The 15501-nt window shown below is 47.1% G+C and overlaps 1 protein-coding gene across 1 annotated transcript in view; it reads right to left on the bottom strand.

The window, feature by feature from the left end:
• CCDC38 (coiled-coil domain containing 38) overlaps positions 1 to 15501 on the bottom strand; it is a 44979-nt gene extending 29478 nt beyond the window's left edge. The window contains exons 1-7 of the mRNA XM_067559782.1: positions 15413 to 15501; positions 15008 to 15099; positions 6385 to 6559; positions 5720 to 5787; positions 4602 to 4765; positions 4424 to 4504; positions 40 to 281 (exon numbers count right to left, since the gene is read on the bottom strand). Coding sequence (XP_067415883.1) covers positions 40 to 281; positions 4424 to 4504; positions 4602 to 4765; positions 5720 to 5787; positions 6385 to 6559; positions 15008 to 15099; positions 15413 to 15479 — 889 coding nt within the window. The 5' untranslated portion in view covers positions 15480 to 15501. The remainder of the gene's footprint in view (positions 1 to 39; positions 282 to 4423; positions 4505 to 4601; positions 4766 to 5719; positions 5788 to 6384; positions 6560 to 15007; positions 15100 to 15412) is intronic.

The following is a 15501-nucleotide window of genomic DNA, read 5'->3' as shown; positions in this document are numbered from 1 at the left end:
TTTCAGACACACACTTTGCTTTAAAAAAATAAAACATACATCGTGCTTGGCGTGGAACTGAAGAACTTATAATCTTTTCTTTGGGTGCACTTTCTTTTTGTGGAGTGAAAGAACACGTAATCATGTCTCTCTGCATGCTCGCTTTTTCTCTCTGTTTGTCTAGTCTTGCTTTCAACTTTTTTGTTCTCTGTTGTTCTTGCCATTCTTTAGGAGAAAGGTTCATCAAAAAATCTTCATAATATAAACTCTCCATGAGAAGGAATTCGGCATTTGCAATTTCACTACAAAAATATGTCAGTGCGCACAGTTAATATACAAGCAGATATACAAATAAAATATATAGTTGAAATCATATCAATTTAAAATTACATTATCTTAATCACATATTACACTGGCATTTTTCAAAATGTGGTTAGTGAGAAACCCTCTCACATCTGGGTCAGGAGGTTATTTCAAAGTTTCACGTCAGCATTTGGGCTCAGACTCATTATAGACGCTATGGTGCAGAACTAAAAAAAGTGTGTTGAACTGTTAGTGGCTTTCTGATGAGACACTAAAGAAAAGTTCTTTCTGTGATCTCTAATGAAAGTGAATGAAAAATTTCTTACCTGATCATTTCAGCTTGGGCCACCAACCCATCGGAAGAGTTCTTCCAAAGCAGAAGAAACACTCCAGCAACTAATTATTAATATTTAGACAACTACCTGATATATTAATTCTCCCCAATAAAATTACATGTCTTAGTCTCCCTTTAGAAAAAAGTTCAGTTTGTATTCTAGTCATTTACCAGACTACCAGGTGGGTTGAATGGGGAGAGAAGCTGCTAGCAGAAAGAAAATGATCAGAATAAGAAATTTTTCATTTTCTTGCAAAGTTTCTCTCCTTATTCTTCAGTAACGGGAAGTAGCAAGAAATGTAGGGGGGGACAAGTAGTGTTTTAATTATTATTATAGTAGAATAATAGGCAGGAAAGGAAGTTCCTCTCATATAAAGCAAGGAATTATGTAGGAACCAACCCAGTATTCCTCCTGAAGGATGCCTCTGCAGAGGAATGGAAACTTATAAGGAGAGCTATCTCAGATACTTTTCCGATACTTTTTCCCCAATGTCCCTAGGGACTTCTGTGAATACTTTCCCAGATGCCTAGCATTCCAAGTGGTGCAGGATTTTAACACGTTGCCTATAGCAACTTTGAGATCTGAAGGCCTTGCCATTTTGGATAGAATGAGATGAACAGGATACAAGTGGCATGTGTACTCCATATGCTTCACAAATATCTTTAGAGCACTAGAAATGCTCGTTTATGGCACAACTTTCCAAAAGAGTGCTAAGGGTGAGATCAAAATGATGGAACAACTATGATCAAGGAATTGTGGAATGAGGAACTTACCTTGAACAGAAAGCCAGAAGATTAACCTTGTCCTCCACAACAACAGTGCCTTTTTCGTACAGAGGAACCAATTAAAAACCCTGCTTTTCTGAGGAACAAATTAAAAACCCTGCTTTTCTGAGGAACAAATTAAAAACCCTGCTTTTCTGAGGGAATGGTGACTAGAAAGGCCAGCCATTGGCTTGTCTAACCTGAGTTTGATACAGAGCACTGTGAAAGCCTCTGTGTAGGAGTAGAAAAGCCCCAGCTGACATTCCCCATGGGCAGAGGAAAGGGAAGGCAAAGAAAAAGGTGTCTAAACCCTGATTTTAACTTCATTCTTGTTCATTGACTTTAGTAAGTGGTGCCTTGCAAAGGGGCTTTTGCCTTTCTGTGATCTGGAGTTGGTAAGGTTTGCAATACTTACTCCGATCACCATGAGGATCCCTGTGTAGCAATCCTGCTTTTTCCTCCAGCGAGCTGAGGACACACTTCTGTATCTAAGGGCAGGGATAGCTTTTGGATCCTTTCATGGATTTTCTCCCTCAGGACTTACCACCTGAGCTAGCTGGACAGCTTCCTCCTCTTCCTTAGACTCTCTCTCCTTGAATGCTCAGAAGCTCCTGACTGTGCTTTTCTGCATTAGAGTTGTGGATCCTTAAGGCAGGGTGCAGACCTGACATGCTGGTCTGACTCTGAACCCTGTGCCCTGGACAGCTGGCTGGGAAGAGGCAGGGCATAATTCACCATCAGTAGAGCCTGTCAAAGCTGCCTCACCTGAGGAACTCCACTTAGATGTAGTCTGGTGTTTGCAGAACTACTCTGCCATGCCTGAGTGGGGGGCACAGAAGTCTCAGAGAGGAGGTGCTGCAATGGCAGATCCAAGTGGTAGAAACCACCATGCAGCCAAATACCCAATGCAGAGGAGGAGGAGGAAGAAAGATCGTGTTATTACTGCATGAAAATGAATAAAATGAAAGTTATAAAACAAAGTGATGTGGAGAAAATGAACTGCCAACTTGTTCCACTGCTGGCGGCAGAAAATCTGGTGGCCTGAGCTGAAGTGCAGGGGGCTGGAGACCTACACCTGGCTAACCGTCTGAACCAAAGTAGGCTGTAAGCCAAAGTCAGCCTTCTCAGAATATCAGCTAGCCAAGTAAGAACATTCCTTGACCTGAGAGAACGGTACAAGAACACACAGACCTCTTAAGTAACTATGTAAAATGTTCCTAGGAGGATGGTACAACAACCCACCCTCTTAACAATAAGGAGGGGATGGCAGGATAATGGATGAGGATGGTCTTTTCAAACCAGCAGGTGCAAGGTATAAGGGTGGTAACGAGCAACATCTGGAGTGTAAATAGGTAACTTGTTTGTATCAATGTATAAAAGGAGAAGTCATAGGAAGGGCAACTTTGTATTGGTCTGGGGGACAACACCATGTTCTGACTGAGCTGGTACCTTGTCGCAGGCATATATGTGTTAGTGTACCTACAGCCTCTATGGGGCACTAGTACCATGCTTTGTCAACAAGCGCTTTTACTGGCCAAATATCTTCACCACCGAACCAAGTCTGTGGTCTTTCTTTATGAATAACGTTGAGGTCTGCCGAATCTGCAAGGTGTCCTCTCTGCTGGTGCAGCTAACACCAGAGCTCCACAAACTGCAGCACTAACAATACAGGGCTTAGCCCTGTAGCCTCCAGCAGCAACACTGGCCCACATCCGAATTCCACAGGTGGGGGGGCATTAACTTATTAGTGATGAATGAGGACAGTTGTTCAGCTGAAAGGTCTAGAGTTAAAAGAGGTAAGTCGGGAATAACTCCCGTGTCCGGGCCAACTTTCCATCTCTAATTTAGATAGTCTGACGCCCAAACTTGGGCATGAGATTTTTGCTAAAGTGCACAGTAGCAATTGTGGCTTTTATCCTGCAATAGGGCTCTGCAAGGGCACCATGGGAAATTCACTGCAGGATCAGGACCAACATTTGTCTACCCAGCCACCACACCACCGGTATAGGCTCAATACTTCATTAAGTTCTCTCAAAAAACTTTACAATGTGAAGTGAAGAACTATATAAAACTAAATTATACTAAAATATTTTGACAAGTGGTTTTATCTTCCAACCTAAACCTTTTTTTCAGTCAACTATACAAAATGACTAACATTTTGACTGATTTAAAATGAAGCACTGAGAGACAAATTCATCCCTGGTGTAACTCCACAAAAGTGAATGATATGCGAGTAATGGGTTATTTAACAGTAACTAAATTCCCATACATTACTCTGTGTACAGATCTCAGCTGAGTTACCTGGACGCCAGCCATTGTTAAGCAGAATTATGAAACCATTCTCAGTTTTTGCTTCAGACACTTTTCACAGGAAAACTTAAAATTTACACAGTAAGTGGAAAACATTCACAAACCAGATCCAGGGCAGACTCACCTTTTTACCAGTTTTGCTAGCAACACTTTGTCTTCACCCTCAAACTTGTGCATGTCCCAAGCTAAGAGAACCCGTAATATTATCCTTATGTATACATATATGTATACGCGTATGCACACGCACACACACTTTACTAAATGAAAGAAAATACTAAAAAAATATACACATACACACTAGAGAAATCCAACCTAGCAAAAAAAACACCTGACATTGAGTGGCAGGGAACACCATCATCCCTCACTGACCTGATCAGGTCAAATCCTGGGACTGCCTACTGTCTCTGTGCAAGCCTAGTGGCCTGAAGGTGCAGTTATCTGTCTCCCCTCTAGTCCCCACTACTATCTTTGGTTATTGGTCTGTCAAAATGAAGATGCAGTATCATACTCTGTACTGCATTCAAGCAGCTGGGTCTGTGAACCTGTCTGATGCACTAGTTTCATAGGAATCAACAGGTGTGAGGACAGGCCTAAACAGCACCTACACAACCGCAGGATGTGGTGGTGGGTGAACCTCAAAAATTAGTTCCCCCACAGAGTTCTTCAGAAGAGGATGATCCGCACCACTGTTACCATAGAAACAGAAGTATGTCTGTAACATAAAAATCTCACCTTTTAATAGTGAAGAGTTCATTAACAGCAGACTTTACATCTGCTGCCATTTCCATTTTGGATTTTGTTTCTTGGGCTGCACTACAAAAGTAACATGGAAATATTACAGAGATGTATGTGTACAAGTTTCAGTAGGTTAAAAATTAAAACAAACATTAACTGTAATGGAGATTCTAACATTTTAAGTGCATCTGCAGAACTTCGGTCGTTTTCTCTGAGAAATTCCTCAAACGCAACTGTATCTTCTTCTAGTTTTGCTTCGGCAGAGCTGGCCTCCTTCTCTTTTTCAGCTGCTAATTTTTCCATCTTCCTTATGGTTTGTTTTTTTATTTTTACTGTGTACTAGGAAAACAAAGGAGTGGGGAAATGTTATGTACAAAATGCTGTACAAATGTATTTTGCATTTGTATTTCATCACTTCAGGGAGCAAATTAAACTCAGCAAGACGTATTTAGAGAGATAGAAATAGCTGCCCTAATTGAGACAAGGATGTACAGCATGAATTAATGTCCAAAAATATATTATTTCAAATCTAAGCTTACATATTTATCAACAGTGTCAAGAATGCAAAATCAAGAATCCCACAGTTATATTTTTTACCCCACACTACATTGTCCTAAGGCCCCTTTATGTTGTTTTGGTAGTGGCAGAGCTTCCCCTAGGCCTATCTTTAGTGTAATGGAATTCCTCAGGCAGAACAGAGCCGGCAAATTGACTCTGTGCTGGTCCCCAGCCCAGAGGGAGAGCTCGCAGTGCTACTGGAGGCATGCAGCCTGCCTTGAATGTAAGTTAAAAGATAACGGTATGGAAAAACTTGCACTGTCATTGTCTGTGATGTATCTGCTCTTCAGATAGACTTGAGAATTTCTGTCTCCAGTGACATCAGTTTGGCAAAACTTCCAAGCAAGTCCTGACTTGGTAATTGTGGGGAAAATAGCAATCCATCCAAACACCTTTATTACGATAAAGGTGAACCTTACTCAACTTTTTACCAGACTTAGGGCCAAGTTGTTTAAATACTGAAACATGTGAATAAGCTTTACTCACACGAGTAGTTCCAGTGACTTAGATGACACTGAGTAATCTTACTGTGTTTTCAGGGTCAGACCTGCAGATTACAGACTAGTGCGGAATCTCAGGTCAATGTGTCTCTTACCATTACAAAAATTCAGATTTAGAGATAAACAGAAATGTTCTAATCTAGTTACCTGCACTATTTTTATTTCACTTAGTTTGTTTTTACAACTGTATTGTTCAGAAAACACTAGCCGTAAGAACGACAACATTTTAAGGTACCTGCAGCAGAAACAATTCCTTCTGTTCACTGATGTAATCTGTTAAAGACTGTTTGTCACTTTGGCAACCTTTTAAGAAAATTTAAATGTAGTTAAAATTAATCTGATGATGTTACTATATTCCTCCAAACTCCATGGTAGAGGATCCCATAAATTACATTGGCATTCAAAGATTTTCAATATATTTTTATATCTTATTTAGTTTGATAAGCAAAAAATGACATTATAATAAGTCTTACTGGGATTAGTTTCAAAGAATTAATTGAGTAGACATCCCAATGCTCTAATTTTGAAAACAGTACATCACATAAAGGAACAGCTTTTTGCAGCAGACTGATTCTTAGGAACAGACTGTGTGGTGCTGGTGATGAGATGGGGAGCGAAGTAAAGTGGTAGTTTATCACAAACATTTGCACTCTCTTTGAAATGTAGATGTATGTCTAAATTCTTGTCCAGAATCCTGAAAACTTACCTGCACACCCAACAGTCAGATCCTGCAACCAATCCCTTTGCCTATATGGAGCCCCACTGAAATCAGTGGGATTCTATGCAGGTGCAGGGATCCAGTGACAGGACTTAGTCCTAAATGACAGATGAAACTCTATGCCAAGGTGAACAACCCTGACATTTGTATAACAAAATGCAAAGCTAAAAGAGTATACTCACATTTTGCAAAAGTAAGAGCCCAGTTGGGACCAGAAGTAATATACCCTTTATCTATTGTAGCCCGGGTCTCTCTTTCAATGACTGAGTTCATCTTTTTCACCGAGTCTCGAGACTTTGCTCGTGATGAAAATGTGCTCTTCTCATGGGCCTTCAAATTCTGTTCTGCTATTTTATCCTGCATTTTCAGGTAAGTGCATTTATCAATGACACTATAAGCTCTTCGGGAAGGGATCTATCTTTCTGTAAAATACCACACATCTATGGCATTGTATAAATAATAACTCAGGGCCCTATCCCACCACTCCATTTCCATTTATTACCAAATCCTGTAAAGACTTATGCGTGTATTTAACTTTACTACCATGGTAGCTCCACTGATTTCAATGGGGCCACTCACAGTGGTAAAGTCCAGCACACGTGCAAGTCCGCAGGCCTGGGGCCTTAGTCTGCAAGTAGTCCATTGATTTTAATGGAACTACAATGCAGGTAGAGTAAGATACTCAGTGTGAGTAAGGGTGATAGAATCTGGCCTTTAGCTTGTATACAGCAATGGCCACAAATACAAACAGGTGAAATGAGCCCTTTTTCCATTTGCTGAAGCACTCCAGAAGAACAGAGAGCCTGTGACTATTCATCCACATTATAGTTGTATTAGATATACAAATTAAGAAGCTATGTGAATTCATCTTTGAAGTACATTGCATAAAAGTCACCAAGAGAATAAGCTTTCACACGTTTCTTTAAGTTATTTAATTTACTTATTATTAGAAACACAGAAATTAGAGATGAAGAACTAGTATGTCATTTCATCGGTGCAAGATTATGCCCTATGCTGCAGTACATTATGTAGTATGTACTCCTAACAAATCATTTGACCTTTGACTAGAAAGAACAGGGTTACTTACCAGTAACTGTTGTTCTTCGAGATGTGTTGCTCATATCCATTCCATTATAGGTGTGTGCGCGCCCCGTGCACAGATTCCCGGAACTTTTTTCCCTTAGCTAGCTCTGTAGGGTCGGCTCAGGCGCCCCCTGGAGTACCGCGCTCATGCCGCGGTACATAGGGCACTGCCGACCCTGCGGCCCCTCAGTCCCTTCTTTCTGCCGACTCCGACAGTGGGAACGGAGGGTGGGTGTAGAATGGATATGAGCAACACATCTCGAAGAACAACAGTTACTGGTAAGTAACCCTATTTTCTCTCTTCGAGTGACTGCTCATGTCCATTCCATTATAGGTGATTAAATAGCCATACCTTGGAGGTGGGTAGGAGTCAACGGTGAGTTGCTCTCATCAGCACGGCCCTGCCGAAGCCCGCATCCTCTCTTGCCTGCTGCACGATGGCGTAGTGGGACGTGAAGGTGTGGACCAACGACCAGGTCGCTGCTCTGCAGATGTCCTGCAGGGGCACTCTTCCCAGGAAGGCCGCCGATGAGGCCTGGGCTCTGGTTGAGTGCGCTGTCACAGCTCCTGGAAGCGGCACCTTTGCCCGCTTGTAACAGGTCCTGATTCAGGCGGTGATCCAGGTGGAGATGCGCTGGGTGGAGACAGGTGAGCCCTTCATCTGGTCCACCACTGCCACGAACAACTGTGTTGACTTCCGGAACGGCCTGGTCCGCTTGATGTAGTAGGCCAGGGCTCATCTGACATCCAGGGAGTGCCATCTCTGCTCCTCCTCCGAACGGTGCGGTTTATAATGAAACTGAGACACCACCTTAGGCAGGAACGCCGGGTGGGGCCTCAGTCGGACCTTATCTTTATAGAAGACAGCGTAGGGGGGCTCCGAGGTCAAAGCTCTTATCTCGGAGACCCTCCTTGCTGATGTAATGGCCACCAGGAAGGCTACCTTCCAAGAGAGGACAAGCAGTGGGCATGTGGCCATGGGCTCGAAGGGGGGTCCTGTCAACATGGCAAGGACCAGGTTTAGATCCCAGGGAGGCACCGGGTCACGGACCTGGGGATACAGCCTCTCCACCCCCTTGAGGAACCTGACTGACATGGAGTGGGAGAACAGGGTACGCCCTTCCATCGGCTGGTGAAAAGCCGAGATAGCTGCCAGGTGCACCTTTAGGGAAGCCAGTGCTAAACCCTGGAGCTTCAGGTGGAACAGGTACTCCAAGATCGCCCGGGACTCCACCCAACAGGTAAAATGCTTCCACTTGGCCTGGTACACAACCTGAGTGGAAGGTTTCCTGCTGCCCAGCAGAATCTGTTGGACCTGCGTCGAGCCGGCCCTTTCTCCCTCCGTCAGCCACAGAGTCTCCATGCCGTCAGTTGGAGGGAGTCCAGGTCTGGGTGTAGCAGGCGACCCTGGTCCTGTGAGAGGAGGTCGTAACGCCTTGGGAGCGGGATGGGCGTGTCGATGGACAGGTCGAGCAGCATAGTGTACCAGTGCTGCCGTGGCCAGGCTGGTGCAATCAATATCATGTCCGCCCTGTCCCTCTTTATTTTCAAAAGGACCCTGGGCAGGAGCAGGATGGGGGAAAACGCATATTGAAGGGTCCCCTTCCAGTCTATGAGGAACGCGTTGGAGAGGGAGCCCGGCTCGCGACCCCGGAGCAAGCAGAACCTCGGGCACTTCCTGTTCCAGGATGATGCAAATAGGTCCAGTTGGGGAACCCCCCACTTTCAGAAGATTGAAGCCACCACCTCCGGGTGTAGTGACCAGTCGTGGGGGGATAAGAAAGACCTGCTGAGGCGGTCTGCCTCGTCGTTCCGGACCCCCAGGAGGTGAGAGGCAGATATGTGAAAATCGTGCCTCACCGCCAGGTCCCAAAGAAGAATGGCCTCCTGGCAAAGAGCCAAGGAGCGCGCACCCCCCTGTCTGTTTATATAAAACATGGCCGCCGTGTTGTCTGTAAGGACCTGGACCATCCTGCCCTTCAGGAATCTGATGAAGACCTTGCAGGCCAAGCGGACCGCCCTGAGCTCTCTGACATTTATATGGAGAGCCCTCTCATCTAGTGACCATAGCCCCTGGGTGCTCAGGTCCTTGCTGATGTGGGCCCCCCAACCCTCGTCTGAGGCATCCGTTATCAGGGTCACTGAGGGAGCCAAGTCTGTGAAGGGGACACCCCTCAGAACCTCCCCGGGGTCCCTCCACCAGTCCAGGGAGGACAGTACCTGGACAGGGACCGTGACCACCTTGTTCAGCCGGTGTCTGGCCAGTGCATAGACTGAGGCCAGCCACCCTTGGAGAAGCCTGAGCTTGAGGCGAGCCAGCCTCACCACATAAGTACATGCCGCCATGTGTCCCAACAGCTGAAGGCAGTGCCTGGCTGTCGTCGTGGGGGACCTGTGCAGATCGCTGATTATGGCGATCATTGTTTCGAACCGAATCTGAGGGAGGAAAGCTCTGGCCTGGGTGGCGTCCAATGTGGCCCCTATGAACTCTATGCACTGCACCGGGGTAAGAGTGGACTTCTGCTCGTTTGTGAACAGCCCCAGTCTGGTGCATGTGGCACAGATATGAGCCAGGCTGTTCCTCACATGGGCCCTGGACTTGCCCCGGATCAGCCAGTCATCCAGGTAAGGGAATATCTGGACCCCTCTGTGGCGCAGGTGGGCCGCTACCACTGCCATGCATTTTGTGAACACCCTTGGCGCGGACGAAAGGCCAAAGGGTAGGGCTGCAAACAGGTAGTGGCATCCAGCTACCATAAACCTTAAGAACTTTCTGTGACCTGGAAGGATAGTGATATGAAAATATGCATCCTTCAGGTCGAGGGCAGCATACCAGTCCCTTGGATCTAGGGCAGGAATAATGGAGGCTAGGGAAACCATATGAAACCTGGTGCGCCTGACAAACTTGTTCAGACATCTGAGGTCCAGAATAGGCCTCAGGCCCCCCTTGGCCTTGGGGATTAGGAAATATCGTGAGTAGAAACCCCTCCCTCGTTCCTGTGGAGGAACCTCCTCTACCGTACCAAGCGTGAGGAGGGAGTTGACTCCTGTATGAGGAGTTGGTCATGAGAGGGGTCCCTGAAGAGGGACCGGGTAGGGGAAGAGTTGGAGGGGAAGGCCGTAAGTGGTAAGGCATAGCCCCTGAGGACTATGCCAAGGACCCATTGGTCCGTGGTAATGGCTTCCCATTCGGCGTAGTAAGGCCGAAGCCTATGGGCAAATAACTTGGAGCGATCCAGTGGGGACGGAGGAGTGCCACTCTCATGCACCCCGTCAAAATCTTTTATTGGCAGTATTGCCCTTGCCTGGGCCTTGCTGAGACCCCGTAGAGGGCCCTTGATGGTCGCGGTGACCGGGCGCCTGGTACCTCTCCCGACCCCTCCTAGGCTAAGCGGGTCTGGGAGGCAGCCTTGGCGGAGGCTGCGGTTGCCTCTGGACCTGAGGGAGGGCCTGGTGCCTCGAAGCCTGGGGGGTGTGTAGCCCTAGGGACCTCAGGGTGGCTCACGAGTCCTTTAGGGCATGGATCTTTTCATCCATCCTCTCCGAGAAGAGGCCGGTGTAATCAAAGGGGAGATCCTGTATCGACTGTTGGATCTCCTGGGACAGGCCGGAAGCTTGTAGCCAAGAGCAGCGGCGCATGGCAATGGCCAAAGCGATCGCCCTGCTAGCAGCATCTGCTGCATCACCAGCTGACTGAAGTGCCGCCTTAGCCACCACCATGCCCTCCTGCGACACTGTGGCGAAGTCCACAGCGTGGTCTGGGGGCAACCCCGCAGAGAACCTCTTCAGAGAGGACCAGAGGTTCAAATTGTACTTGCCCAGGAGGGCCTGATGGTTTGCAACCCTCAGCTGTAGGGCCGCCGTGGAATACATTTTACTCCCAAAAAGGTCCAGCTTTTTGCTGTCCATGTCTTTCGGCGTGTTGCCTTGGCCTCCCTGGCGATCCCGCTGGTTCACTGCATTCACTATGAGCGAACCTGGGGCGGGGTGTGTATAAAAGAACTCAAAACCCTCCTTAGGTACATAGTATTTGTGCTCAGCGCCTTTCGAAGTGGGGGCCACTGAGGAGGGGGTTTGCCAGAGGGTCTTGGCTATCTTCATCACCCTCTCATGAACGGGAAGGGCCAGGAGTGATGGGCCTGCCGTCTCAGAAACCCCAAAGAGGGGGTCCTCCTCCTCCGACAGCTCTTTAATTTCCAGACCCAGATTGTCCACCACTCTCCTCAGGAGGTCCTGGTGGGCCCGAAAGTCAAAGAGGGGGGCCTTATGGTCTCTGGCCGCCACCTCATCCGGAGAGGAGGAGGAGGATTGAGGAAGGGCCCCTGTAGAGGATCCTTCCTCTGGGTCAGACCCCTCCTCTGAGGGGTTGCCCTCCTGTGGACAGGTTGGTGGGGGTACTGGTTGGGCCACCAAGGAGTGAACTGAGGCGGTCCCCTGACCCATCTGTGTACCCCAGGGCCCCCAATATGGCCATTGCCAGGGGCCTTGGGGCCATGCAGGTGCAGGCGTGGGGACCTGCTGGGTCATTTCCAGGTGTCCCCCCTTGGATCCCGAGCCGCTTGACCTATGCTTATGGGCCCTGGAAGGGGAGCAGCTCCGGGACGATGAAGACCTCCGGTGTCGGTGTCTGTGGTGCTGACGAGGAGAGAAGCTGCTGGAGGAGCTGTAGCTGGAACGACCCCTCCATCGAGAAGACTTGCGGCGACACTTCCCAAATCTAGAGCGGGAGCGGTGACACCTGTGTCGTCGCGATGCTGATCTGGAGCACGACGTGTCACGCGGTACCGAGGCACACGGTGCCGAGGCGCGCGGTGCCCGAATGCACTGTGTTGAGGTAGACGATGGGATGCTCGGTGCCGAGGCAGGCAGCGTTGGGGATTGATGTTGAGCTGGGCTCCACACCGGGGTACCGGAGCCCAAGCTAAGGTCCCCACTCGAGGAGGAACTGTAATGCCTTCGCCTCGAGCGTTTGTCCCTTGACTGCCCTCAGTGCCGTGGTGCCAGGGAGCTCAACGACTCGGAGTCGGAGCTAGGAGGGGAGCCCGCACTCTCTACCCTCCTTGACCGTCTGGGGGGAAACCTCAACTCCCGTCTCTTCCACCCACGGGGGCAACCCAACACGGGTTTACCCCGAGACACTGGTCCCGGAACCCTCAGCCGAGGGGGGGATGGAGGCGTAGGCAGGCCCATGAGGGAGCGTGCCACAGCGAAAACCTCCGGAGTCGACAGCCCTTGCAGAGGCGCTCCCCCACCCCCAGGAGTCGGTGGAGGCTCTCTGCGAGGAGATGCCGGTGCCGGAGTACTCTCCACGGCACGTGGCTGGGGCATCTCTTGTTGTACCCCCTGCTTTCCTGGCAGAATGGGGGGGTCCATGTGTGTGGCCTCCCGCTGCTTCTTTTTCTTCGGTGCCGATAGTGGTGCCGGTGCCGGTGGAGCGTTCCACACCAACGAGACACTCGGTGCTGCAGGAGAACACGATGGCTCAGCGTCCGGGCAGAGCGCGGACTCCATAAGGATCGCCTTCAGTCTCGAGTCCCTCTCCTTCTGGGTCCTTGGCTTGAAGGACCTACAGATCCTACATTTCTCTTTTCTGTGTTGCTCCCCGAGGCATCGGAGGCAACGGTCATGAGGATCACTCACAGGGAAGGATTTTGCACACGCGGTGCAGGCTTTAAAGCCGGTGGAGCCAGGGATGGCTCAGTTCTAGCCCCTAAGGGCACTATCTCTACAACTTAACTACTTACTAATCACTATTAGAAAAACAATGAACTAGAACTCGAATAATACAGCTATAGCACTAAGGGATGCTACTTGCGTTGTATGCAAGAGGCAGACGTTCCAGCAACTGTCACAGGCGGAAAGAAGGAACTGAGGGGCCGCAGGGTGGGCAGTGCCCTATGTACCGCGGCATGAGCGCGGTACTCCAGGGGGCGCCTGAGCTGACCCTATGGAGCTAGCTAAGGGAAAAAAGTTCCGGGAATATGTGCACAGGGCGCGCATACACCTATAATGGATATGAGCAATCACTCCAAGAGAGAATTATATAGTTAATACACAGTAAAACACAAGAGTTATATTTGTGTGTTTCTTTGTTTTCTGTGTTTCTATTTAGGGTCGGCTTTTGGGTTTGGATTTTTTAATCCTTTGAAGCTTTCATATTCTTAACAACAGCCAGAGAAGAGTAGAAAGCCTAGCTGAAAAGCAACTAACACATCAGCTGTTGCTGGGAGTTAGAACGACTTGAACTATAATTCTATGCTGGACAGACCATTGGATGCCAGGACACCATAAAAGCCCTGATTCAACAAGATACTTCAGCACATAAGTCATCCCACTGACTTCACTGAGGGCACGTCTACATTGTCCCACAGTTCAAACTAAAGGGGTGTGAATAGCAGTGCATAACAAAGTGCTGCACTGTAACGCCCCCGTATTGACACTGCAGGTACAAATGGATGGACCCCGAGTTCGTGCTAATGCAGGAAGTTTGTCTCCGCAGTGTTCACACAAGGGAGTTATAAGTGCAGTACTTTGGTGTGCCCCCTTTAGTCCAAACTGCAGGACAGTGTAGACATGCCCCAAGACTATTCACACGTTTATAGTTAGGCACATGGTTAAGTTCCTTGCTGAACTGAGGTCTAAATCAGTAGGGAGCTGGGGGACCTACAAAAAAATAGAACAAGACAAGACTTGGGGATAAGGGGTGGGTTTGGAATGCTGGCCTGAGGGAGAATGTTTCATTTTCTATTCTGCTGGGTCTGTGGCATGCAACGTTTCCACGCACAGTGCGAAGGGGGCCTAGACTTCCATCGTTTTTACTTTGGTGAAGTTATGACAAAAATATTTTACACTGGGAAAGTAAGTTTTACACAAAATCCAACTGGTCTGAAATAACGTTAGTCCAAGAGTGTATAACAAATTTGCATTCATTTTCTGGATTGGTTTCAGAAATTTAGAAACCCGTTTAGTTAAATTAGTGCAATTTCTGTGCTGAGACCAGCCCAAAGGCTGTGGTCAGCCCTGATGGGGTCACTGACCTATAATACCTTTGCAGTCAGGACACTAGCTTAAAAGTGCTATTCAACAAAACACACTAACAAATAACAAATCTCAGGACTCCCATAGTTTTTTTTTAATGAGGGTACTTCAGATCATTTTGCGAATATTAATAAATTAAGCCATACAACAAAACTGGATCGCAAGCAAATATAATGAACCCCATTTTACAGATGAAGCAGAGAGGTAGGTGATCTACTCAAAGTATATGGCAAAGTCTAGAATACAACTCAGAACACTTGACCTCCAGTTTTGTGCCTTACCTACTAGCCCATACTTCACCTCCTGGGCTGAACGTTCTAGAAATATGCTATTAAATTACTATATCTGGGGCGCTCTTTTGAAAACATGTCCCCCCTTTGAGAAACTACTGCAGGAATACTACATATACACCTCCAGCATTAAGAAAGAAATTTAAAATGCAGTATTTACCACCACAAAAGTTTTTAACAACTTGTACTAAACTGATTTTGCTTCACATTATCCCTAATTTGGGGGGAGAGTTTATTTATGCAGACTTTTCTCCACTTTAATTGTTTTGTTTGGTGAAATGAGTTGCTTTCCACCCTAAACAGGTGAACAAGACAACTATAGGTAAAGTACATTACATTAACATATGCAGACTTAGCATGGGCTCTGGTAATTAAAACTGACCCAAACACATACCTTTTCTTTGGCCCTACACTCAATGTCTCTGTAAAGAAATGGTTTGCAGTCCACAATTGTAAAGGGAGTCTTCTTCTGATCATCATCATAGTCTATAAAATATGAAAGAAAAAAATTATATTCTGCTATCTTTTAAAACACCACCATGTAAAATTCAGTCCAAAAAGCTGTTTTAGTGGAACATTAAGCTTGTGATTCAAACCACCCAAACGCATTAGGAAATCAGAGTGTGGGCTCCTTTGGCACCCTTCACTCTACCCTCTTGTGTATATGTAATTTATAAGCTCTGTACAATGAATTTCACCATTAGGGTATAACAAGCCCCTTCTCTGCAGTTGTTAAGCATTACACAAAATTCACATACAGTGTTTTTAAAAAAATTTTTAAACAAAATATTTTTTTTACCAAAACTAACGCTCTGAAGTCTAGGAGACTGGGACTGGGATGGTGGAAAAAAGGCTACTGACGCCATTCCTACTTTCTGAAATTCCTTC

The sequence above is a fragment of the Emydura macquarii genome, unplaced genomic scaffold (genome assembly GCF_026122565.2).
Source record: "Emydura macquarii macquarii isolate MOO-44397 ecotype Brisbane River unplaced genomic scaffold, CSIRO-AGI_Emac_v2 contig_2205, whole genome shotgun sequence".
NCBI classification, from domain to species: domain Eukaryota; kingdom Metazoa; phylum Chordata; order Testudines; family Chelidae; genus Emydura; species Emydura macquarii.
Note: the sequence above shows the minus strand (reverse complement) of the source record. Positions and strands in the feature narration are given on the sequence as shown.